At 42.5% G+C, this 27,254-nt stretch overlaps 1 protein-coding gene across 1 annotated transcript in view; it reads left to right on the forward strand.

The window, feature by feature from the left end:
* LOC134353162 (LON peptidase N-terminal domain and RING finger protein 3-like) overlaps window positions 1–27,254 on the forward strand; it is a 67,083-nt gene that overhangs the window by 20,263 nt on the left and 19,566 nt on the right. Inside the window, exons 3-6 of the mRNA XM_063061142.1 lie at window positions 9,682–9,800; window positions 9,937–10,059; window positions 19,218–19,452; window positions 24,657–24,741. Coding sequence (XP_062917212.1) covers window positions 9,682–9,800; window positions 9,937–10,059; window positions 19,218–19,452; window positions 24,657–24,741 — 562 coding nt within the window. The remainder of the gene's footprint in view (window positions 1–9,681; window positions 9,801–9,936; window positions 10,060–19,217; window positions 19,453–24,656; window positions 24,742–27,254) is intronic.

A 27,254-nucleotide genomic window follows, 5' to 3' on the forward strand; every position in this document is an offset into this window, starting at 1 on the left:
AGAAATAATGTATCAAAAATCACTAGATCCTGGAATGATTCTGAAGGACTGGAAAATTGCAAGTGTCACTCTACTCTTTATGAAGGGAAGGAGGCAGAAGAAAGGAAATTATAGTCCAGTTAACCTGAACTCGGTAGTTGGCAAGATGTTGGAGTACATTATTAAGGTTGAGATTTTAGAGTACTTTAAGGCACATGATAAAACAGGGCAAAGAAGGCATAGTTTCCTTGAAGGGCAATCTTGCCCAACAAATCTGTTGGAATTTTTTGAGGAAATAGCATGCAGGATTGACAAAGGAGAGTCAGTGAATGCTGTTTACTTGGATTCTCAGAAGGCCTTTGACAAGGTGCCGCACATGAAGCTGTTTAACAAGGTAAGAACCCATGGTATTACAGGAATGAACTAGCATCGATAGAAGACTGGATGACTGGCAGAAGGCAAAGAATTGGGAATAAATGGGACCTTTTCTGGTAGGCTGCCAGAGTTTGCTGGTGTTCTGCTGATGTCTGTGTTATCAAAATGCATATATGTCACCATATACAATCCTGAGATTCATTTTCTTGCAGGCATACTCAGTAAATCCATAATAGAATGATAACCATACTAGAATCAGTGAAAGACTGCACCATCTTGGCATCAAACTGTGCCAATACCAAAGAAGAAATAATACTATCTAAATCAGCAAAAAATATCGAGAACATGAGATGAAGAGTCATTAAAAGTGAGTCCATTGGTTGTGGGAACATTTCAATGATAGATGCAGTGTAGCTGAGTGAAGTTATCCCCTCTCATTCAAGAGCTTGATGGTTGAGGGGTAATAGCTGTTACTGAACCTGGTGGTGTGAGTCCTGAGGCCTCTGTACCTTCTTCCTGATGGCAACACGAGAAGGGAGCATGACCTGTGTGGTGGGGGTGCCTGATGAGGAATGCAACTTTCCTGTGACAACACCCCCTGTAGATATGCTCAATGGTGAGGAGGGTTTTACCTGTGATGGGCTGGACCGTATCCACACCTTTTCGTAGGAATTTTTGTTCAAGGGCATTCCTGTTTCTGTACTAGGCCACATGCATATACATATGAGTGATAATGTATACATGTGTGCGTGGCCCTTTGAGTCTTTTCCACCAGTCAATCATGGGCTGATCCAATTCTTCCAGTCATCTCCACTCCCTTGCTTTCACCCATATCCTTTGATGCCCTGGCTAATCAAGAACATATCTATCTCTGCCTTAAGTACACCCAATGACTTGGCCTGCACAGCCACTCGTGGCAACAAATTCCACAGATTTACCACCCTCCGACTAAAGTAATTTCTTTGCATCTCAGATCTCAGTTCCAAAAGGGCGTCCTTCAATCCTGAAGTTGCGCTATACATATACATATATATGTGTGTGTTGTTGGCGACGCCAAGTGGTTAATGCATCGGTCTAGTGATCTGAAGGTTGCTAGTTTGAGCCTCAGCTGAGGCAGTGTGTTGTGTCCTTGAGGAAGGCACTTAACCACACATTGCTCTGCGGTGAGACCGGTGCCAAGCTGTATCATCCCTAGTACCCTTCCCTTGGACAACATCGGTGGCGTGGAGAGGGGAGACTTGCAGCAACTGCCAGTTTTCCATACAACCTTGCCCCGGAAACCTTCCAAGGCGCAAATCCATGGTCTCACGAGACTAATGGATGCCTAATATTTGTGTGTGTGTGTGTTTAACCTGCACGCTGCATATAAGTAAGTAAGTATATATAGTTATTTATCGGTACTGTGTATACATAAATAACTAGTGCAAAAACGACCAAAAATAGTGAGGTAGTGTTCATCAGCTGGTTCATTGTCATTCAGAAATCTGATGCAGAGGGTAAGAAGCTGTTCCTACTGCAATGAGTGTGTGTCTTCATACTCCTGTATCTCTTCTCTGATGGTAGAAATGAAAAGAGCGCATGTTCTGGGTGGTGCAGGGGGGTTTTAATGATGCATGCTGCTTTTTTATGGCACCACTTTTTGAAGACGTCCTGGATACTAGGGAGGCCAGTGACCATGATGGAGTTGATTGAGTTTACAATTTTCTGCAGCTTATTTCGATCCTGTGCAGTAGCCCTCCTCCTCCCACCCATACCAGACAGTGATGCAGCCAGTCAGAATGCTCTCCACAGTACATTGTAGAAATATGTGAGCGCCTTTGACTTATCAGCTGTCCTCAAACTCATAATGAAATATAACTGCTGTTGAGAAAGTGTTTTTTAAACATAAATATCTCTTTTTAAAAAAAATGGGCCGTCTGTGTCAACGACCAACACAATTTGAGGATTGTGCTGATTGCAGCTGTCCTCACTTTACTTATCCTAACACGTACACCTTTTGGAATGTGGGAGGAAACCAGAGCAGCCAGAGGAAACCCAGGCAGTTATAGGGACAACATTCAGACTCCTTACACACAGCAGCAGTAATTGAACACTGAACACGATTGCTGGCACTGTAAAGCATTAAGCTAACTGCTTCACTACCGTACCGCGTAAAGACTTTTGGAATTCATAGAGAGAGGCACCGAACAGAGTTGCACTGAGGCTGTAAAGCACTGCTTTTGTAGTCTGTGTATCGATTTGCCCTGCTGTGTGATGAACTGAGACTGGGGCTTTGGGGCTGCTCCAGGCTTCGGGTCTATAGACTCAATTTCATTCTGAATGCTTTTATTTTTTGCATGATTTGTTTTTTTATTTCTCTCTCCATGCTTTGGGTATTGGTCTTTTTTTAAATTGTGTTCCTTCTGGTTTCTTGTTTTGTGACTGTCTTTAAGCAGCTGAATCTCAGGGTTGTATAATTTATGCACTTTGATAATAAATATACTTGGAACTTTGAAATGGAATTTTGCAACCAGTTCAGGGAAAGATCCCCACCATCTGTGCCATGCCATCTTCTCTCAGCTACCATCAGGCAGGAGGTACATATCCAAGAGCGATTACTTTCCTTCAACCATTCAGTTCTTGAGGGCAGCTGGCAAAATGCTAATCACTAATAACACTATGACCACTTTGATTAAAATGGACTTTGCTTTTGCTTTGTTCTGATTGTGTTCATTCTTGAGATGACTAGTGCTTATTACGTTCTTCTGAATGCTCCTAGTATGATGCGATATGCCTGCGTTGCTGCTGCACGTTTTTATTTTCTTGCCTGTGTACTTGTGCACATGACTTTAAAACTCAACTTTGTATTTTGGCTGTGAATACGGTAGAGCGGGTACAGAAAGATCAGCTGGATTTGATGAGCAGGTGAGACTGAAAAATTGGACTGGTTCTCTTTGGGGCAAGGAAAGTTGAGAGAAGATTTGACCAAGGTGGACAACTTATCTCTCAGTGTTCCCTATTCTTACTTTATTTGTACAATTTAATGTCCTTTGCATATTGGTTGTTTGTCAGTCTTTGTTCACGTATAGTTTCAATTTTATTTCTTTATTTTCCTGTAAATGCTCACAAGAAAGTGAATGTTGTAATAGTAGATGGTGACATTTATCTTATTTTGATAATAAAAGGGATTAGATAATGCTTTACAGAACCAGCAATCATGTTCGGGATTCAATTCCTGCAGCTGTCTGTAAGGAGTTTAAATGTTGTCCCCATAACCGCCTAGGTTTCCTCTGGGTGCTCCGGTTTCCTCCCATAGTCCAAAGATGTATGGGTTAGGGTTTGTAATTGTGGACACTTGTAGCTGCCTTCAGCGCAGTCCTTAAATCGTGTTTGTTGTTGAAGCAGATGACGCATTTTTTTAAACTTTGACTATAGTTGATTTGGACAGGATTGATCAGAGGAAAGCCGCTTCAGTTAGTGGGACATGGATTTAAAATATTGAACTAATGACGGAAAAGGAATGTGAGGAAAATTTTCTTTTTAAGCCAAGACTAGTTCCAATCTGCACTTTGCTCTTGTACTGATTGTGGAAAACAAGATCAGATTCAGATTTATTTATCACATTCACAGTACATCAAAACATCCAGATATATGCATGATTGCATCAACAATCAACACATTCGAATGTGCTGGGGGTAGCCGCAAATGTTGGCACACTTCAGGCGCTAATGTAGCATGTCCACAATGCCCAGCCGAATCAATCGGGACCTTCACAAGGAAATTGGATAGGGTATTGAGATAGAATAACTTCCAGAGGCTGTGAGAAAGTTCAGGGGAAAATATTCGACAGGTTGAATCATCACTTCACAATTGGATCTTTATTTTAAAAGAGATTAGATTTATTTGTCACATATACATCGAAAGATACAGTGAAATGTGCGGATTTGTTTAGTTTGGAACTCACTCTTGTATCTCTGGATTATCAGGTTTACTGATCGAATAACATAACAACTGTCCTATCAAGAACCTATTTATAAATTGAGGTTAATGGAACAGGGTGTGTTGTGTAAGATGTGATCCTGTATTTAGTCCCTGTGTCCTATGATTATATAGCAGCTATTGTATAACCTTAGTGGAAGAATTGGGTCAGTCACAAATCTCCACGTATGAAGCTTCTAATATGTGAACCAGTTAAAATGCAATGATAAATGCAAGGGATTCATGATGAGGAGCTGCTGTGTGCTAATTCTGTAGAATCGTGGCTTCAGGACAACATCCCATACGCCATCAATCCACAGGCCAGGGCACTCAGGGACTTGGGATTTTTTTTTGTGTGTAACTATTTTTTTTGCTACCATAATTCTATGTGCCATGTATGGTCACCCTTGAGCAAGGTGTTAACACCTGCTTAGCATTTCCCCCACCGATCAGGGTCACATGAAGCCGGTGGTGGATGAGCAGCTGGTGGATATCACAAGTCCTGGTTTATGCAACCACTGACACCAGGCAGACAATCTCTGAAGAGTATTATTAATGGTTGGGGTCACCCATCCTGTAAAGACACATCCCAGAAGAAGGCAATGGCAAACCACCTCAGTAGAAGAGCTTGCCAAGAACAGTCATGGTCAACCCCTGATCACCTATGTCATGTGACATGACACATAATGATGATGATGTGTTGTGTGATTTGTACCTTGGCACCCGAGGGACCATGCTTTGTGTCGTCATATTTATGTGTACGGTTGAATGACAATTAAACTTGAACTTGAGATGCTGTATATCCAGAGCAGCACGCACAATACAATCATTTACAAAAATTGTTAAAAATTTTGATTAATCATTATTTCTTTACAGATTTAGAGATTTTTTTTAGAAAAAGAAACATCACCCACATGGCTTTCCTGGAGAAGTTATTTTTTAATTCATTTACTAAACTTTATTTTGGCGATAAATATTGACCATGTAAGGTTTTTGGTTTTATCCATTTTATTTTAAGAATACCACGTGCGGCTGTCAAACACACAGATGGATGACAGACTAATTCCGTCTATTTGCTGAACATGCCTCCCAGTGGTATTAGATTGTGGACACGATAGTTGATGTTATTATATTGGTGTTAATTTGGCTTTGAAAGTGCCATTAGAGTCATGGAGCACTACAGCACAGAAACAGGCCTTTCGGCCCATCTGATCCTGGTGGAACTATTATTCTTCCAAGTCCCATTGACCTGCACCTGGACCACACCCCTCCCATCCATGTACTTATCTAAATGTCTCTTAAATTTTGTAATCCAAGCCGCATCCACCACTTCCACTGGCAGCTCGTTCCACACTCTCACCACCCTCTGCGTGAAAAGGTTCCCCTTAAATATTTTACCTTTCGCCCTCACAATCTATGAGCTCTAGTTCTAGTCCCACCCATGGAGGCATCTGTTAGTCTTGCGAGACCATGGGTCTGCACCTGGAAAGTCTTCACTCTCCAGGGCACAGGCCTGGGTAAGGTTGTATGTAAGACCAGCAGTTGCCCATGCTGCAAGTCTCCCCTCTCCACGACACCAATGTTGTCCAAGGGAAGGGCATTAGGACCCATACAACTTGGCACCACTGTCGTCGCAGAGCAATGTGTGATTAAGTGCCTTGCTCAAGGACACAACACGTTGCCTTGGCTGGGACTGGAACTCACGACCTTCAGGTCACTAGTCCAATGCCTTAACCACTTGGCTACGTGCCCACAAGTCCCAACCAACCTCAGTGGAAAAAGCATGCTTGCTTGCATTTACCCTTTCTGTACTCGTAATAACTTTATACACCTCAATCAAATCTCCTCTCATTTTCCTATGCTCTAGGGAATAAAGTCCTAAATTGTTCAACCTTTCCCTGTAAATCAGGCCCTCAAGTCCTGGCAACAGCCTTGTAAATTCTCTTTGCACTCTTCCAATCTTATTCATATATTTTTTTTTTATCTCTTTCATTGTTAGAAAGCATTTTGATTTACTTCTCCATTATTCAGGCTGAAAGTTGAAGCCTTTTTCGTTAAATAGTAGCTCAAAAGTATCAAATAACTGTACAATATCCTCATTCCCCCATTTAAAAAAAAAATCAAGCCTGAATTGTGATTGTGCAGAAATAGTTAAACAGTATTGAAACAGGCTCTTTGGCCCATTAACACTGTACTAGCCACTAACAGCAGTCCTACTTTTTTGTCCCTACATTGCCATCAGGTTCCCCCCCCCCCCCATCACACTCAATTTACAATGGCCAATTATCTGAGCAAACTGCATTAAAGTTATATTTAACATCTGCAGCTACCAATACCTCCACAAATAAATGACTATTAAAAGACTGGCAAAGGCAGGTGTCTCAAATATTAAAGAATAATTTTAGGCCACACTTTAACCATTCTAGGGGCACCTGACACATTTGTTACCTGAGTGAGCTGGTAGAGTAACTTAGCTCATGGTTGTTTATGGAACGTGAACTGAAAGCGGGTAAACCAGTACAGAAAATGAGTAAGCTTTGGAGATTATGCAGATGCTGGAAATCCGCACACAAAATACTGGAGGAATGCAGCAGGTCAGACAGCATCTGTAGAAGGGAATAAAGAGTTAACATTTTGGGTCAAGATCTCGGCTTGAAATGTCTTTGGATAGATAGGTAGATACTTTATTGATCCCAAAGGAAATTACAGTGTCACAGCAGCATTACTAGAGCACAGATATACAAGTGTGAGGAGACAAGTAAGAAAGAATAATAAATAAGTTACCTCAGTCTAACAGGAGAGAGTCATCACTTCCCCGCCTATAGACTGACTCATTATAGAGCCTAATGGCCGAGGGTAAGAATGACCTCATATAGCGCTCTTTGGAGAAGCGCAGTTGTCTTAGTCTTTTACTAAAAGTGCTCCTCTGTTCAGCCAAGGTGGCATGCAGAAGGAAAGAAACTTTGCCCAGAATTGCCAGGATATTCCTTCAGGTGTTTGTTACTCCAAATCACGTATTTCACTGTATGTTATGAACTTCTGTATAACAAGTGAATCTGAAAGCGAAGTTGACAATATGCCAAGTGGAAGATAAGGTATGTGTCCCCAAGCTGTGGTTGGACCTCATTATAATGGCACAGGTGGACAGGCCAGATTGCGAGTGGGATCAGAGTCACTTGCAGACTGCGGACAGGTGCTCTATAATCTGACCAGCCCTTCTGAGTTTGGATTCCCCTGCACTGAGGAAGCTCCATTGTGAGCAGTAGAGGAGACTGAAAGAAGTTCACATGAATCACTACTTCACATGGATGGAGTGTTTCGACAGGATAAATTAAAAAAAATATATAGCACCTTCTTTGGTTGTATGTACAATCACCAAAAAATAGGGATTTTACTGATTTTCTGGTAACATTATCCACTTGTTCCAATTGAATACCATCTTCAGCCTTGGCCTCAGGCTCCTGGAAGCCGGATCCACTTGATGTAAAATAAACAAAAGTTTCTATCAGGATGTGGAGGCCAAGTCATTGGGGATATTTAAAATGGAAGTTGATAAATTCTTGATTAGTAAGGACAATGAATGTTGGGGGGAGAATGCAGGAGAATGGGGTTGAGAAGGAAAATAAATCAGTCATGATAGAATGGTGGAGCAGATTTGATGGGCCAAATGGCCTAATTCTGCTCTGATGTCTTATAATTCCCCTCAGCCTCTGATGCTTCGAAGAAGACAATGTAATTTTGTTCAACCTCTCCTTATTGCTCCTGTCCTCTTATCCAGGTAGCATCCTGCTAAACCACTTCTGCACCTTTTCCAAAGCCTCTGCATCCTACTTACAATGGGGCAACCAGAATTGCACATCATACTCCAAAGGTGGTCTAACCAAAGTTTTGTATAGCTGCAACATGATTTCCTGACTTGTCATTATATTGTATAAAACATTCTCTCGCATTATGATTACTGTTCCCTAAAAATTCTTTACCTACAACATCTTCAGCTAATTTTTTTTGTGTAGAACTGGATCTTACAGGGTCTGTTACCTCAGTGGTTTCTCCATGTTCTGATCTGGAAATCCATCTTTTACACATCCATGAATTCCTCCTTGTGCTTTTACTGGCTGTCGTTATGGAAATTAAGGTTATTGATTATGTGTTAACAGGCATGGTTAATTTTTTGACCAGTCTACCTCAATGCAAGCAAAATAGAAATTGCTGGAACTCCTCTGCAGCTCAGACATCACCTGTGGAGCGAGACAGAGAGTTAGCACTTTATCAGAATGTTGACCTAAATAATCGAGACACAAGAGATTCTGCAGATGCTGGAAATCTTTAGAAACACACATAAAATGCTGGAGGAACTTAGCAGGTCAGGCAGCATGGTTGGAGGGATTTAAACTATTGACATTTTGGGCAGAGACCTGAAACATCCTGATGAAGGTTCTAGGGCCCAAGACATTATCTGTTATCTGTCTGTAGAAGCTATTTGACCCACTGTGCTCCTCCTTCCTTTGAGGGTGTGTTTGACCTAAAAATTCAGCTTTTCTTCTGTCTCCACAGATGCTGTTTTACCTTCTAAGGATTTCCAATAGCATCTAACGTTAGAAGATACACTCAGTGGCCACTTTTAAGTGCACCTCATTAATACAAATATCTAATCAGTCACTCATGAAGCAGCAACTCAATGCATAAAAGCATGCAGACATGGTCAATAGGTTCAGTTGTTGTTCAGACCAAACATCAGGATATAATCTAAGTGACTTCAACTGTGAAATGATTGTTGGTACCAGATGGAGGGGTTTGAGTATCTCAGAAATTGCTGATCTTCTTGGATTTTCACACACAACAGATCTCTAGAGTTTACAGAGAATGGTGCGAAAAAGAAAACAACATCCAGCATGTGGCAGTTCTGTGGATGAAAATGCATTGTTAATGAGAATGGCCAGAGTGGTTCAAGCTGACAGGAAGGCGACAATAACTCAAATATCCACGTTTAACAACAGTGCTGTGCAGAAGACCATCTTTGAAAATAAAACACATTGAACCTTGAAGTTGATGGGCTACAGCAGCAAAAGACCACAAGCATACACTCGGTGATCCCTTTACGAGGTACAGGAGGTACCTAATAAAACAGTCACTAAGTGTACAACATAGAACACTACAGCTCAGTACAGGCCTTTCAACAGCTGATGTTGTGCTGACCCCTTAACCTAGTCTAAGATCAATCTTGTCCTTTTTCTATCATCTATGTGGAAGTTATTTCAGATTTTCAGCATCTTCAATATTTTTGCGTTGCGAGCCTTAGTTAATTTCATTCATTTAATAAAAAAGTAGTATTTTTTAATTCTTTCTTTCATCTGTGTGGTTTGTTTACAGCACCCAAAGACCATTTGCTACTGAGCAACCGTGCACAAATTAATGCAAGTCTGAGACATTTTGAAGATGCATTGCATGATGGAAATGCTGCCTGCAACCTGCAACCCACCTGGTCCAAAGTAAGGTCTTTTAAACCCCAACCCACCCACCCCCTCCCACCTTGTTCCTTTAATCTCCTCATTGCAGCTTTCTACGTCATGGTGAAATGCCTAAATAGTACTTGTGCTCTGAACAACGGATGTGTTTTGTTGTTAGGGTCACCTGAGAAAAGCACAGGCCTTTGCTGGACTGCAGAAAATGGACCAGGCTTTGAAAGAGTATATAATTTGCATCGCTTTAGATTCAGAAAGTAAAACTGCAAAATTGGAAGCTCAAAAGGTAATTAAACTCAATTTCTAGTCTATTAACAGTAAACGGCTCGCTGTCCTAGTGACGAGACCTCAGTGGTAGCAGGATATTCATAAATCTGACAGCCTGAAGGAAGAAGCTCTTACCTAGTCTGGCAGTCCTGGTCCTGATGTCCTTGTACCTCCTTCCTGACAGTAATGGGTCCAAGAGATTGTGGGATGGGTAGTAGAGATCCTCAGCAATGCTTTGAGCCCCTCGTCTGCAGCACTCCCAGTAAATGTCACAAATGGCAGTGGGGACCCCGGTGACCCTCTTGGCGATTTTTTTTTTTCCTCTTTCCTCTGTAATCCAACACCTTCCAGCTTTCCATACCACAAAATAATGCAGCCAGACAGGACGCTGTAACAGGTACTCCTGTAGAAAATTGTTCGAGTGGGGTTGGGGAGCATCGCAAGCCTCAATCTCCTCAGAAAGTTTAAACACTGCTGTGCCCTCTTGACCAGTGAGGAGGTGTTGTGAGTCCAGGTTAGATCATCCGTACTGTGCAGGCCAAGGAACATTGTGCTCTCTCCACAGCTGAGCCATTGATGTGCAATGGCGAGTGGTCAACCTGTGCCTTCCTGAAGTCCACAATCTTTTGTCTTGTCCATGTTGAGACCCAGAGACTTATGATACTGTAGAAGTAGAAACTGTGTGCTATGAACACAGTATCTTGTAGTATAGAGTGAAATATTAAAAAACCCTCAAATTTGTATAGTCCTAGAGCACTGCTTCACTGAAATAGGCCCTTTGGCCCATCTAGTCTGTACTGAGCTGTTATTCTGCCTAGTCGCATTGAACCAAACATGGACCATGGTCCTCTAAACCCCTCCCATCCTTGTTCTTATCCAAATTTCTATTCAATTTTATAATCAAGCCCACACTCATGACTTATGCTGGCAGCTTGTTCCACACTTGCACCATCCTCTGAGTCAGGAATATTTCATTTAAATATTTCACTTTTCACCCTTAACTTATTACCTCAGTTCTAATCTCGCTCCACCTCATTGGAGAAAGCCTGCTTGCTTTTATCCCATGTCTATCCTTCATAATTTTCTATATCTCTATCAAACCTCCCTTCATTCTCCTACACTCCAGGAAAATAAGACCTAATCTATTCAACCTTTCCCTAAACTCAGGTCCTCAAGTCATGGCAACATCCTTGTAAACTTTCTCCGTATTCTTCCAATCTTATTGATATCTTTCCCATATGTAGTTCCCATTGAGTTCACTGTGAAATTTGAAAATGAGAAGCCAAAATCCGATGTGTCAGTATTTCAGTGGAGTAGAGGAAATTACAGTGGCATGAGAGAGGAACTGGCCAAAGTTGACTGGAAAGGGACACTGGAGGGAAGGACGGCAGAGTGGCAGTGGCTGGAGTTTTTGCGAGAAGTGAGGGGAAAAAAAAGTTTTCTAATAGAACCATGGCTGACAAGAGAAGTCAAAGCCAAAGTTAAAGCAAAGGAGAGGGCATTCAAGGAAGCAAAAATTAGTGGGAAGACAGAGGATTGGGAAGTTTTTAAAAGCTTGCAAAAGGAAACTAAGAAGGTCATTAAGAGGGAAAAGATGAACTATGAAAGGAAGCTAGCAAATAATATCAAAGAGGATACTAAAAGCTTTTTCAAGTATATAAAGAGTAAAAGACAGGTGAGAGTAGATATAGGACCAATAGAAAATGATGCTGGAGAAATTGTAATGTGGGATAAAGAGATGGCGGAGGAACTGATCGAGTATTTTGCATCAATCTTCACTGAGGAAGACATCAGCAGTATACCGGACACTCAAGGGCGTCAGGGAAGAGAAGTGTGCGCAATGACAATTACGACAGAGAAAGTACTCAGGAAGCTGAATAGTCTAAAGGTAGATAAATCTCCTGGACCAGATGGAATGCACCCTCGTGTTCTGAAGGAAGTAGCTGTGGAGATTGCGGAGGCATTAGCAATGATCTTTCAAAAGTCGATAGATTCTGGCATGGTTCCGGAGGACTGGAAGATTGCAAATGTCACCGCTATTTAAGAAGGGGGCAATGAAGCAAAAAGGAAATTATAGACCTGTTAGCTTGACATCCGTGGTTGGGAAGTTGTTGGAGTCGATTGTCAAGGATGAGGTTATGGAGTACCTGGAGGCATATGACAAGATAGGCAGAATTTAGCATGGTTTCCTTAAAGGAAAATCCTGCCTGACAAATCTATTGCAATTTTTTGAGGAAATTACAAGTAGGCTAGACAAGGGAGATGCAGTGGATGTTGTGTATTTGGATTTTCAGAAGGCCTTTGACAAGGTGCCACACATGAGGCTGATAAACAAGATAAGAGCCCATGGAATTACGGGAAAGTTACATACGTGGATAGAGCGTTGGCTGATTGGCAGGAAACAGAGAGTGGGATTAAAGGGATCCTATTCTGGTTGGCTGCCGGTTACCAGTGGTGTTCCACAGGGATCAGTGTTGGGGCTGCTTCTTTTTAATATTGTACATCAACGATTTAGATTATGGAATAGATGGCTTTGTGGCTAAGTTTGCTGATGATACAAAGATAGGTGGAGGGGCCAGTAGTGCCGAGGAAACGGACAGTCTGCAGAGAGACTTGGATAGATTGGTACAATGGGCAAAGAAGTGGCAAATGAAATACAATGTTGGAAAGTGTATGGTTATGCACTTTGGTAGAAGAAATAAATGGGCAGACTATTATTTAAATGGGGAGAGAATTCAAAGTTCTGAGATGCAACAGGACTTGGGAGTCCTCGTGCGGGATACCCTTAAGGTTAACCTCAAGGTTGGGTCAGTGGTGAAGAAGACGAATGCAATGTTGGCATTCATTTCTAGAGGAATAGAGTATAGGTGCAGGGATGTGATGTTGAGGCTCTATAAGGCACTGGTAAGACCTCACTTGGAGTACTATGTGCAGTTTTGGGCTCCTTATTTAAGAAAGGATGTGCTGACGTTGGAGAGGGTTCAGAGAAGATTCACTAGAATCATTCTGGGAATGAGAGGGTTAACATATGAGGAACGTTTGAGCGCTCTTTGACTGTACTCCTTGGAGTTTAGAAGAATGAGGGGGGACCTCATAGAAATATTTCAAATGTTGAAAGGCATGGACAGAGTGGATGTGGCAAAGTTGTTTCCCATGGTGGGGGAGTCTAATACGAGAGGGCAGGACTTATGGATTGAAGGGCGCCCATTCAGAACAGAGATACAAAGAAATTTTTTTCAGCCAGACGGTGGTAAATCTGTGGAATTTGTTGCCACAGATGGCAGTGGAGGCCAAGTCATTGGGTGTATTTAAGGCAGAGATTGATAGGTATCTGAGTAGCCAGGGCATCAAAGGTTATGGTGAGAAAGCGGGGGAGTGGGACTAAATGGGAGTATGGATCAGCTCATGATAGAATGGCAGAGGAGACTTGATGGGTCAAATGGCCAACTTCTGCTCCTTTGTCTTATGGTCTTATGTAGGTAACCAAAACTACACAAATCCTCCAAATCAGGCCTCATTAACATCTTGTACAACTTCAACATGACATCGCAACTCCTGTACTCACTAGTCTGATTTATGAAGACCAATATGCCAAAAGCTCTCTGTATGACCCAATCTACCTGTGACACTACTTTCAAGGAATTATAGATCTGTATTCCCAGATCCCTCCGTTCTACCTCCCTCCTTGGTGTCCTACCACTCAACCCTGGTTTGTCCTCCCAAAGTGCAACACTTCACACTTGCCAGCATTAAATTCCATCTGCCTATTTAATGACACACAGTATTTAAAGGAACACAGAGGGGGAATAAAAGAGAATACTTGCCTGTCTCTCATTTATAGTCAGGTAGTCATTACAGAAGCTTCATTTTTACAAAAATATAATAACTTTAAGTTGAAGTCTCAATGAGAGAGCATGGTGATACAGGTTTTGCTATTAGGGAACGAAACAGGGCAGCTGACAGAAGTTTGTGTAGAACACTTTGCATTCAGTGATCACAATGTCATTAATTTTAAAGTAAATATGCAAAGAGATGGGTCTGTTCTGCAGGTTGAGATTCTAAATTGGAGAAAGGCTATTTTTGATGCTATCAGAAATTATCTGACAAGTGTGGTTTGGGACAGGCTGTTTTCTAGCAAACTGGACTTGGAAAGTGGGAGGCCTTCAAAAATGAAATTTTGAGAGTACAGAGCTTTTGTGTGCCTGTCAGGATAAAAGGTAAAGATAATAAGTGTAGGGAACCTTGGTTTTCAAGAGATATTGAGGTCTTGGTTAAGAGAAAAAGGAGGTGCATAGCAGGTATAATTAAGTAGGAACAACTGAGATGTTTCTGGAGTAGAATAAATGCAAGGGAACACATAAAGAAATCAGGAAGGCTAAAAGACGGCATGAAGTTGCTCTAGCAGACATGGTGAAGGAGAGTCAGGGTGGATAAATCCCCAGTGCCTGACAAGGCATTCCCTTGGAACCTACAGGAGGCAAGTTCAGAAATTGCCAGGGCCTTAGCAGAGGTACTCAAAACAGCTTTGGTGAGGGGAGAGTTTCAAAAGGATTGGAGGATAGCCAATGCTGTTCTGCTGTTTAAAAAATGCTCTAAACAGAAACCAGGAGATGATAAGCCAGTGGATCTAGCATTAGTTGTGGGGAAAGTTATCGGAAGGCATTCGAAGGGGACCAGATATTTGGATAGACATAGACTGTTTAAGGTTGGTCAGCATGGCTTAGTGCATGGTAGGTCATCTCTAACCATTCTTAGAGTTTTTCAGGGAAGTTACCAGGAAAGTTTATGTTGTTTACATGGACTTTAGCAAGACATTTGACAAGGTCCTGCATGGGAAACTGGCCAAGAAGGTTCAGTTACTCAGTACCCAAGAAGAAGCAGTAAATTGGATTGGATATTGTCTTTGTGGGAGAAGCCAGAGAGTGGTAGTAGAGGGTTGCCTCTCTGACTGGAGGTCAGTGACTAGTGGTGTGCTGCAGGGATCAGTGCTGATCCACCTGTTGTTGTTTGTCATCTATATCAATAATCTGGATGATAATGTGGTTAACCAGATCAGCAGATTTGCAGGTGACACCAAGACTGGGGGTATAGTGGACAGTGAGGAAGGCTATCGTGGTTTGCCGAGGGATTTACATCAGGTAGAAAAATGGCAGATGGAATTTAAAGCAGACAAGTGTGAGGTTTTGCACTTTAGTAGCACCACCTAGAGTAGGTCTTACACAGCGAATGGTAGGGCACTGAGGAATGTGGTAGAACACAGGGAATACAGGTACATAATTTGTTGAAAGAGGCGTCACATGGTCATAGAGAAAGTTTTTGGCACATTGACCTTTATAAATCAATGTCCTGAGTACAGAAGGATGTTATGTTAAAATTGGATAAGAACCTGGTGAGGCCTAATTTGGAGTACTGTGTGCAGTTTTGGTCACCTACCTACAGGAAAAATATAAATGTAAGAAGATTGCAGAGAAAATTTACAAGGATGTTCCCAGATCTGGCATTATAAGGAAAGATTGAATAAGTTAGGACTGTATTCATTAGAACATAGAGGACTTAGATGAGATTTTGTTAGAGGTATACAAAATTATGAGGGGTATAGAATCGGTAAATGCAAACAGGCTTCTTCCACTGAGGTTTGGCGGGACTGAACCAGAGATCATGGCTTAAAGGTGAAAGTTGAAAAGTTTAAGGGGAACATGAGGAGAAACCTTTACTCAGAGGGTTGTGAGTGTGTGGAATGAGCTGCCAGCACAAGTGGATCATGCAAGCCCGATTTCAATGTTTAAGAGAAGTTTGGATAGGTACATGGATGGTAGGAATATGGAGGGCTGTGGTCCCAGTACATGTTGTTGGGAGTAGGCAGTTTAAATGTTCTTTTTTGGCATGGACTAGATGGGTGAAGAGCCTGTTTCTGTGCTGTACTTATCTGTGACTCCGTGACTCTCTAACATGGAAATTTTCATTTGACTTCCAGCCTCCACATCTTTTTTGGGGAGGGAGTTACAGATACACCGTAACCCTTGTTTGAAGAAGTGACTCTTGGCATCACCCATTAAAAAAATAAATAAATAAATGAAAACAATTCAGTTCAAATTTTATTCCAACTCCTGGGTTTCCACCATCATTAATTTTGTGTTAAATCAGGCTTATTTCCTGGGACTAAACATTACTCAATTTCTTGCAGTTGTCTTGTATTCAGAAGCTGGGTACATCAGAACATGGAGCTCATGCCACTTACAGCCACAAAGGGCAAATGTACTTGAATATTTTTCATAACTTTTTTTGCAAGAGGGAGGGGCCATGGTAGCATAGTGGTTAGTGTGATGGTATTACAGTATGGGGTGTTAGAGTTCAGAGTTAATTTGGGACTCATCTGTCCAGAATATCCGCACATCGTCTCCGTGGAACGCGTGGGTTTGCTCCTGGTTCTCCGGTTTCCTCCCACAGTCCAAAGATGTACTGGTTAGTCAGTTAATTGTCCCATGATTAGGCTGAGATTAAATCTTGAGTTGCGGGGTGGTGTGTTTCAAAGGGCTGGAATGGCCTGTTCTGTGTTGATTCTTAGTAAGGAAATTACAGCAATAGCTTTCAAATTTGAAACATGATGTTTAACCAATACTGAATCTTTTCACCAGATAAATATCAGTTGCACTGTTTGCAAAATAGCTGAAGTTCAGAAACCGGAGCATGCAGGAATAATCAGGATCCAGTGTCAACTATTGTTAAAGCCTTTTGTTTTTCGAATAAAATAAGAGAACTTGTTACACTTTTCCAGATCCTGAGTGATTTCCTGTCACCCATGGCGGAAAATATGCGCCAGTGTTTACCTGATATGATGCAGCTTTTGTCTCCACGATCTCGAATTAAGGATATTGTTAATTCACTCAGCGCCAGTAATGTATTAGAAAACTCTTGCAAGGTAATGTGATGGAAGTTTACAAGATTATGGAGGCATAGAGTAGACAGGCAGTATGTTTATCCCAGGGTCAAAATGCCTAATATTAGCATTAGAGGGGAGCAAGTTCAAAGGAGATGTGAAGGGCAAGTTGTTTTCACAGAGTGGAGTGCAAGTGTTTTTATTTTACATAGAGCCTGGAATATATTGCCTGGGGTAGTTGTGGAGGCAGATATAATAGACAAGAAAGTCTGCAGATTGCTGGTAACCCAAGCGACACTCACAGAATGTTGGAAGAACTCAGCAGGTCAGACTGCATCTATGGAAAAGAGTAAACAATGACGGTTCGGACCAAAACCCTTCATCAGGACTGGGAAAAAAAGATGAGAAGATAGAGCAAGAACGTGGAGGGAGGGGAGGAAGAAGTACAAGGTGGTAGGTGATAGATGAAACTAGGAGAGGGGTAGGGATGTAGTAAAGAGCTGGGAAATTGATTAGTAAAGAGATAAAGGGCTGGAAAAGGGGGGAATCTGATAGGATTGGAGAGAAACCATGGAAGAAAGGGAAGGGGGAGGAGCACCAAAGGGAGGTGATGGGCAGGTGAGAGAAGGAAACTGGAATGGAGAATGGTGAAGATGGGATGCAATTACTGGAAGTTCGAGAAATTGATGTTCATGTCATCAGGTTGGCATGATGCAAAAGAGGCGTTCAAATAGGCACATGATTGTGCAGTGAATGGAGGGATATGGGCATTGTGTAGGCAGAAGGAATTAATTTAGTTAGACATTTACTTACTAGGTTAATTAGTCTGGCAGATTAGAATACACAATAGGAAAAAGTAGGTGATTGAAGGGTGATCTGACAGAGGTACATTTATAAGACTGTGAGGACCGTAGCCAGGGTGAAAGCCTTTTTTTTCCCCTAGCTAAAAGGTGCTGGTTGTAAAATCTGATTCTGATCATATTGTGGGCTGCAGACAAAGAGTTGGTGTTCTAATTAACTCAAAATGGACACTACGCTATTTGATGAAGCTTCATGACATAAGTGTCAGTAAACAAGGTTGCCTTGTTAGTTTCCAAAGTAAATCTCATCAGTGGCCTCCTGTGATCTGGCAGCCTGCGATGGTTCTTCTTAAACCTGTTCAGTTCTCTGTATACATTTCTTCCCCATATAAATTCCATATTTCAAACCTTGAAGTAATGATTTGTGTATTCCTTAAGAGTAGATTTGCATTAGTCCAACTGCTTTTTCAGAGGGGTGCACTGTACTTCCATTTACACAATTCCCATTTAGTGTTGTGAAACATGTTAAGGTGATAAGCAGATCAAAAATTGCAGGAAGCCAAAGGGCTGGTAAGCAAAAATTTGGTCAAAGAGGTCGATTTCAAGGAGTATCTTAAAGACTGTCGGAGAGATTGGCCAACAGGAGGTTGGCAGGAGAGTGGTTGTCCAGTAGAAAGATAAATCAGTGGAGAGGTAGGCCTGTGGAGAGTTGGCCAATAGAAAGACGGGCGAGCGCAGATGGCGGCCAATGAAAACAATGGGCCAGTGGAGAGGTCGGCCAATGGAGAGTTAGACTGGAGGAGAAGTTGGCCAATAGACAGGTAAGTTGTTGGGTGGTACATTGGCGGAGAAGTCGGCCAATTGAGGTAGGTCAGTGGAGAGACTGGCTAATGGAAAAGTGTGTTGGTGGAGAGCTCGGTTTGTGGTGAGGTTGGCTAATGGACAGGTACGTTGATAGGTTGGTGGAGAGGTCAGTCAATGGAGAATTGGTTGGTAGTGAGGTTTATGATGAAGTTCCAGATGCCGTCAATTAAAGATATATCTGTGAGTAAGGAAGGGTGTAGATGCTTGGTATTGATCCAGCTGGAATGGGAAGAACCAGGAACCCAGAAAGTTGCAAAACTGGAGAATTAAGAAGAGATGATTCCATGAAGAGATATGAACATGAGAATAAATAATAAACACTTTGATGTGGAATGGTGGTCATGACCACCTCAGGGAAGAGCAGTTAGATGGTAAATAAAACACTTTGCCAAGCTAATTCTACAATGCCTGAAGTCATGATAGTCTGAGAAAAGCCCTTACATCAACAAGACAGGCATGAGCATTCTGTGATTGTTAAATAAGCTCTAAATCGAATGATCCGTAACCTTTCATGGTTGCATAATTTTGTGAGGCTTGTTAAAATGTTCAGCGTGTCTTTGAATAATGAAGCTGTGTAGGATAAAGTTTTGGATTTTTGTGGAATTGAATCCACTATTTTTTTAAATTTTCTTCAAGGAAAAGATAGATACAACAGACATTGGAGTCAGGAAAGAATGGAAGACTCACACATGTGGTAATTTAACCAACGCTGTTCAAATGATGAGTGACAATAAAGATGCCCTGAAGAATTCATCCACCCCGCTAGCCTTGACTAGTCCTGAACAAAAGAACACACAGAAAAGGAAATGTGACCTCATTAATGACGATAAGGCTGAAATAATCGAAGGAAACAGCAAATGCTTCAGGCGAGGTATGGCTTTCAGTTACACTAATCCGTAGGAGTTAATCTGATACATTTAACAGCTCTGTGTTCGACTAATTCCATAGCCTTTTATTTCACTGGTGCATTGAAGATGACATTCTGTGAATTATAGTTGATCTATGGAGCCAGGTTTTCCCTCACTGGGTTACGAATTTTCCTAGAACATTTAGCAGTATTTTTAAAGGCCCAATTTGACATGCTTCTTTATAGCTTATAATTTTCTATTGTTATGTGAAACTAGAGCATCTGGCGTTTTAATTATCGTGGTCTTTCTTCACCATGCACAATTTCTGTTAGCTTGGAAATCATGTAGCAGTTTGGGACTTCTGTACAAACATGGGGAACCAGAAGACACAGAACTTCTGTTTTCCACATTGTCTTGACACTGGGGACACCTCGCAGAGTTCAATGACAGAGCATAAACCTCTGCAGTTTCCTGGGTTGGACGTGGTGCAAGTTCAGCATTCCCCTGCATTTCAGTAGAGACAAATGCTTGCAATTGATAGAGTAACTTCCAATTACTTCAATTAGTTTGTATTTCTTCACTTGAATTAATTTAAACAAAGTCTCACAAAAGTGCTGGAGCAACTCAGCAAGTCAGCCAGCATCTATGGAGCAGAATGAACGTTCGACATTTCAGGCCAATGCCCATTGTCAGGACCCAACCTGAAATGTTGACAGTTTATTCCCCTCCGCAGAAGCTTCCTGACTAGCTGAATTCCTCCAGCACTTTGTATGTGTTCATCAAGATTTCCAGCATCTGCAGAATCTCTTGCGTCGAGTCAGAGAGCAGTACAGCACAGAAAATAGGCCCTTCAGCCCATCTAGTCTGTGCTGAACTATTACGCTGCCTACTCCCATCAACCTGCACCTGGACGAATGCCCTCCATACCCCTCCCATCCATAAACCTATCCAAGCTTCTCTTAAAAGTAATTGAACCCACATCCACCACTTCTGCTGACAGCTCATTCCACACTCTGTGTGAAGGAGTTCCCGCTGGGGTTCCTCTTAAATTTATGTATGTCCAAGTTTTTTGATATCTGGTTCAGCCGGGGGTCATAGCTGAACTGGCTGTTATAGCCTTCCATTTGCTTTGGTGATTCTCTGTGAGGATGTTCCATGTGTTTCTTTTCGAAGTAAGAGAGCTGATGAACACTAGAACCCACACAAGAAGTTCAAATTTAATCGCTGTAAATACAGCCAAATGAAACAGTGCTCTTCTGGGGTCAAGATGCAAAACACAGTACCCACAGAACACAGCACGCTTAGTTATAGTTGCTGAGGCCTCTGTTAGTCAGGATTGATCACGAATATTGCATCCTGGCTGTCTAGATACGCGGGCCTGGTCAATACCATATGGGGAGCAAGCTGTTGCCCTTGCAGCAGGCTCCCCCTCTCCACGTATCTGATGAGCTCAAAGGAACGGCAGAGACCGATACAGTTTGGCACCAGCAGCATCGCAGAAGTTGCCAGACAGCGTTGAATTCAACGTAGGACTGCCTTAGGGACTCCAGCTCTGGATTTTTCCCTTGGGATATACTCCCAAAGCCTTCCCCGTGAGTGGGTATGGCCACAAGACAGTGGAGGTTTGAGATCAGAGTCTTCCTTCTCTTAGGTGAGCTGCTAACCATGGCTGATGAGACCCATCTGCCTGAAATGACTGGTTTTAAGGTGCTAGTAACCCGCCTTTGCCCTTTCTCCTGTCAGTCGAAACGTTTCTGCCGGGCTTAGAAGCTAAGCTACACTTGAAGGCCAGGAGTTGGACTTGTTTGCCAGAGGCTATTTGAGGCGCATGCCAATGGGAGTATTTAATAGGTAGTGGGAGCTTGTCCCCATTATCACCCTCAGCTATAGCAACTTTAAGGAACCAGCTATACACATGAATTCAGCAGAAAACAAAGAAAAATATAGCCCAGTTCTTGAGTGACATGGTCTGTAGATTCATGGTGGATGGGATGTAGTCTACCACTGAGAAAATGCTGGAGGTCAGCAGCTATAGGAGCGGCCTATTTCTGAACCCAGTACAAACTCCAGCGTGCCCACAGAGGCCTCTGATTTCTCCAATGCTGACTCCAGTGTTCCCTCTCTTGGGCTGCAACATGAGAGCCTGGTCTGTGTGACAACTGAGGCAACATAAAGAAAATGGGAATAGTGGAAGGCCACTCATCCCCTCAAGACTGCTGCTATCCAACTTTATTATGGTCACATGTACTGTGATACAGTGAAAGGATAATCTTACCTACATTCCATACCGATCAGATCATGACACAGTGCCTTGAGGCAGAACGAGGTAAAACAATAATAATGCAGAACAAATTGCAACAGTTCAAGCGAGAGTGCAGCAAATCATGATCACAATAGATTGTGCAGGTGCTGGAAATCCAGAAGAACAGACACAAAATGCTGGAGGAATTCAGAAGGTCAGGCAGCATCTATGGGAAGGAATAATGGAATAAACAGTCGATGTTTCGGGCCGAGACCCTTCATCAGGACAGGAAAGGAAGGGGGAAGATGCTAGAATAAGCAGGTTGGGGATGGGGAAGTAGTACAAGCCGCCAGGTGATAGTCGAAGCCAGGTGAGGGAGGAAGCGGGTGTGTGGGGGAGGGGTAGGAAGTGAGAAGCTGGGGGGTGTTGCGTGGAAAAGGTAACAGGCTGAAGTTTACTATGGGAGAAGGGGAAGGAGGAAGGGAACCAGACGGAAGTTCTGGGCAGGTAACAAAATAACAGTGCAGCTAGATAATAAGGTGCAAGATAATAATGAGGTAGACCGTGAGGTCAAGAGCCCTGGGGAACCATTTAATGCAGCAGGGTAGAAGACTTTTCACAGAGCTTACAGGATTCATTCCCATGACCTACAATGCTGTACCTTTACAATACCCATTATGACTTGCCTTGCAGACTCTCCCTACAGATCAGAACATTACACAGTGTATTGAGATAGAGCAAGGTAAAGCAATAACAATGTAGAATGAAGTGTAAAAATTACAGAGAAAGTGCAGTGCAATATTTAACCTTCTCCAGCCCTCAACACCTGTGCCATTTCCTTTTGGCCATTTATTCCCCAGTCTTTCAAAACTTTACCTCCAACTGAAAACTCCTTAATTATCCATCTTGGACAACCCTTCATCAGAGAGAATTTCAAAGATTTACCGATTCTGTGAGGAATTCTTACATACCTTTTGTTTCAGATACTGCCCCCTATCTTTAGAATTGGTTGTTTTGCAGCAACAGAACAGAGTAAAGACACAGAGTTACTATAACTTACAAAGATAATAAATAGTGCAAAACGAAAGGGGGCAAAATGAGATCATCAAAAACATGAGAGATTCTCCAGATGTCAGAAATCCTAAGTAATACACACAAAAATTCTGGAGGATTCACTAAGTCAGGCAGGTAGTTGATGTTTTGGGCTGAGATCCTTCATCAGGATTAGACATCAGGACAGGCCACTCCTAATGAAGTGTCTCAGACTAAAACATCAACTGTTTATTCCCCCCATAGATGTTGCCTGACGTATTGAGTTCCTCCAGCATTTTGTGTGTATTATTCATAATAAACTTGTCTTTATGGGTTTCACAAACAGTTTTGAAACCTACTAGCAGAGGGGAAGAAGCTGTTTCTGAATTATTCAATGTGGCTCTTCAGGCTCCTGTACCTCCTCCCTGATGGTAGTAATGAGAAGAGGGAATGTCCCGGGTGGTGGGGTCCTTAATGATAGATGCCACCTACTTGTTGTGTCATCTCTTGAAGGTGATCTCGATGGTGGGGAGGCTTGTGCCCATGACGGAGCTCTCCTTATAATGATGTCCCCTTGTGCAAGACTCTCCCATGGGTGGAAGTAAGTCAGAGAAGTTGGCTGAGGGAGCATTGACATAGCCGCAGTCCAAATGCTTTCCCATGAAAGAGCTTGAAAAGTGCCGAGGTTCATGCACCACCTTTGGATGGCTCCAGTGCTGAGACGCTGAACTGTAGTGATAAGCACCTGCATTGTGTGCAGCTATGGGATATAGAACGTACAATTTTCCACACATGCAGCTGAGTGTTCCATACATTTGCACCTCTTTTGGATCTAAAGGTTGTTTCCTCTGCGGAAGTTTGCTTCATGGACTCTGTCTATATTTCAGTAAAATGGCCAGCATTATTAAAGACCCCAACCACACTGCACATTCCCTCTTCTCTCCTCTCCCAGCGTGCAGAAGATGCACAAGTCTGAAAGCATGTAAGCAAGGCTCAAGGCACCTCCTAGCCCGCTGTAATAAGTCTATTAAGTAGTTCCCTACAATGATAAGATGGACTCTTGACCTCACAATCTATCTCATTGTGATCTTGCGCCTTATTGTCTACCTGCACTGCCCGTTCTCTGCAGCTGTTACACTTTATTCTGCACTGTTAGACCATACGACACAGGAGCAGAATTAGGCCATTCATCCCATCACGTCTGCTTTGCCATTTCATCATGGCCAATTTATTATCCCTCTCAACCCATGGATTCGCCCTGTAACCTTTGACACCCTTGGTAATCAAGAACCTACCAACCTCCACTTTAAATAAAATTCGAAGAAAATGTATTATGAAAGTACGTGTATGTCACCACTTACAATCCTGAGATTTATTTTCCTGTTGACGTGTACAGTAAATCCAAGAAACATAATAGTATCAATGAAAGACTGAATTCAACATCTATACCAAATAGTTGGCCTCAACAGCTGTTTTGTGTCAATGGTTCACTATCCTCTGGCTAAAGAAATTTCTCATCATTTCTGTTGAAAATGGATGTCCTTGTATTTTGAGGCTGTGCTCTCTGGTCCTAGACCCTCCTAGAAACATCCTCTCCACATCCACTCTATTGAGGCCTTTCAATATTCGATAGGTTTCAATTAGATCTCCCCTTGTTATTCTAAACTGCAGCAAGTACTGGCCCAGAGCCAACAAACACTTGCTATTTACCTTGTTCTGTCTCAATGCACTGGGTAATGATTCTATAGTGTGCAAGAGAAGCTTTTCACTGTACCTCGGTACACACGACAATTCCTATTCCAGGCCATGCAAGACTGACATGTAACTCTGGGTGTCAAGTGGTTACACAAAAATTCCAGCCTCTTACTGGAAGTATTTCTAAAAGTAAAATGCCTTTCATTCTGTTTTACATTGCGATGTGTGACTGATAAAATGTTTGATTCAAATGTGCAGCTCGAACACAGAGTCCCAGCAGAGACCACGATACCCAATCAGATCTTGTGGATCCCCTTGACCTGGAGTGTTCCCTGTGTATGAGGTATACATTAATTTCTATCATTCTTTAAATGTTACTCCTCTTGTGTATTTTAATGTTTTTGAGTAAAGGACTTGCTTTTATGTAGCACTTATAATTTCCGGGGTTCCCAAACTGATTTACCAATAACAATGCTCCTTAGAAGTCAAGTTATGATGAGGAAAGTACAGCACACTACTTTATCAGTTACCTCCTGTACCTAATAAAGTGACCACTGAGTGTATATTCTTGGTCTTCTGCTGCTGTCATAGCCCATCCACTTCAAGGTTTGACGTGTTGTGCTCTTCTGCACACCACTGTTGTAATGCATGGTTATTTGAGTTACTGTCACCTTCCTATCAGCTTGAACCAGTCTGGCCATTCTCCTCTGATATCACTCATTAACAAGGCATTTTCGCCCACAGAACTGCCACTCACTGGATGTTGATTTGTCTTTCGCACCATTCTCTATAAATTCTAGAGACCACTGTGTGTGAAAGTCATAGGAGATCAGCAGTTTCTGAGATGCTCAAATGACCTTTTCTGATACCAACAATAATTCCACAATCAAAATCACTTGGAACATATTTCTTCCCCATTCTGATGGCCTGAACAACAACTGAACCTCTTGACTATGTCTGCATGCCTTTATCCATTGAGTTGCTGCCACATAATTGGAACATAATTAGATATTAGCTGATGGCATTACAGTACCATGATTCCTGTTCAATCCCTGTTGCTGTCTGTAAGCAGTTTGTACACTTTTCCCTGTGACCGTGTTGGTTTCCACTGGATGCTGTAGTTTAGAACATAGAACATTCTAGCACAGTACTGGCCCGTCAGCCCATGATATTGTGCTGACCCTTTAACCTACTCTATTATCAATCTAACCCTTCCTTCCAGCATGGCCCTCCATTTATCTATTACTGCCTGTCTAAGAGTTTCTTAAATGCTTCTGATGCGTCTGCTGCTACTACCACACCTGGCAGCACGTTCCACACACCCGCCACTCTCTGCTTAAAAAAAGAGAAAAAGAAACAACTTACCTCTGATATTCTCCCTCCACCCCCCATACGCTCCTCCAATCACCTTAAACTTGTGTCTCCTCTCGCAACCCGCAGACATATGGGTGAGTAGATTAATTAGTGATATGGGTGTAATCGGGCAGCTCGGGCTCGTTGGGCTGCAAGAGCCTGTTACCGTTGTCTATCTCTACATAAATATTTTTTAAAAAAAGATCTGGATTCCGCTCGTGCGCACTTGATTTTTTTAATGCTGAAGTAAATCCTTCAGAGAGAGCGATCAAATGATTCATGATTGATGATTAAGGACAGTTAACACATTCTTTTATTAAGTTAGAGATACAGCACGGTAACAGGCCCTTTCAGACCAACAAGCCCTGGCTGCCCAATTACATCTATTTGGCCAATGAACCTCCTAGCCCAGATGGTGCTGGAGGAACTCAGCAGGCCAGGCAGCGTCTATGGAAAAGTGTAAGCAGTCGACATTTCGGGCCGAGGCCCTTCATCACGACTGGAAAGGAAGAGGAGAAGTCAGGATAAGAAGGTGGAGGAAGGGGAGGAAGAAGTACAAGGTGGTAGGTGATAGGTGAAACCGGGAGGAGGGAGGGAAGTTGATTGGTGAAAGAGATAAAGGGCTGGAGAAGGGGGAATCTGATAGAAGACCATGGAAGAAAGGGAAGGAGGAGGAGCAAGGGGGAGGTGATGGACTGGTAAGGAGATGAGGTGAGAGAGGGAAACAGAAATGGTGAAGGGAGTGGGGGGGGGGGTGTGCAGTTACCAGAAGTTCAAGAAATCGATGTTCATGCCATCAGGTTGGAGGCTACCCGGATGGGTAACTACCCTGAATAAAAGGTTTTGTTCCTCCAACCTGAGTGTAGCCGCATCGTGGCATTAGAAGAGGCCATGGACAGACATATGGGAATAGGAAGTAGAATTAAAATGGGTGGCTACTGGGAGATCCTGCTTTTTCTGGCAGGTGGAGCCTGGGTGTCAGTGAATCATTACCTACTAACCCATACAGTATGTCCTTGGAATGTGGGAGGAAATGGGAGTACCTGGAGGAAACCCACATGGTCATGGTGGGAAAGTAAGAACTCCACGACTATAAAAGCTAGGAGTAGAATTAGGCCATCAAGTCTGCTCCACCATTTTGTCATGGCTGATCCATTCTCCTGCCCTGTCTCAGTAACCTTTCACATAACCTTTTATTCTCCTGCCTTCTCCCCATAACTCCTTACAGGGAGCGGTGGAATTGTAGTTGGGTCGCAGGCTGGCACTGTAAATGCGTTATATTAACCGCTACACACAGTGATAAGATTATCTAATGTCAAATACTGTTGCAGTTAGAACAGGCATGGTGTGATGAGTGCAACATGAAAACAGGGTCCTCAGCCCAACCCATCGAATATCTTTTACATATTGCTATTGTCCTTTCCTCAACCAAATCCTCTGGCCGTTCGTTCCACGTAAGGAAGAGACTCTGCATGAAGAAGTTGCTCCTCAGCTGTCTTTTAA

Source organism: Mobula hypostoma, chromosome 10, assembly GCF_963921235.1.
Source record: "Mobula hypostoma chromosome 10, sMobHyp1.1, whole genome shotgun sequence".
Classification (NCBI taxonomy): domain Eukaryota; kingdom Metazoa; phylum Chordata; class Chondrichthyes; order Myliobatiformes; family Myliobatidae; genus Mobula; species Mobula hypostoma.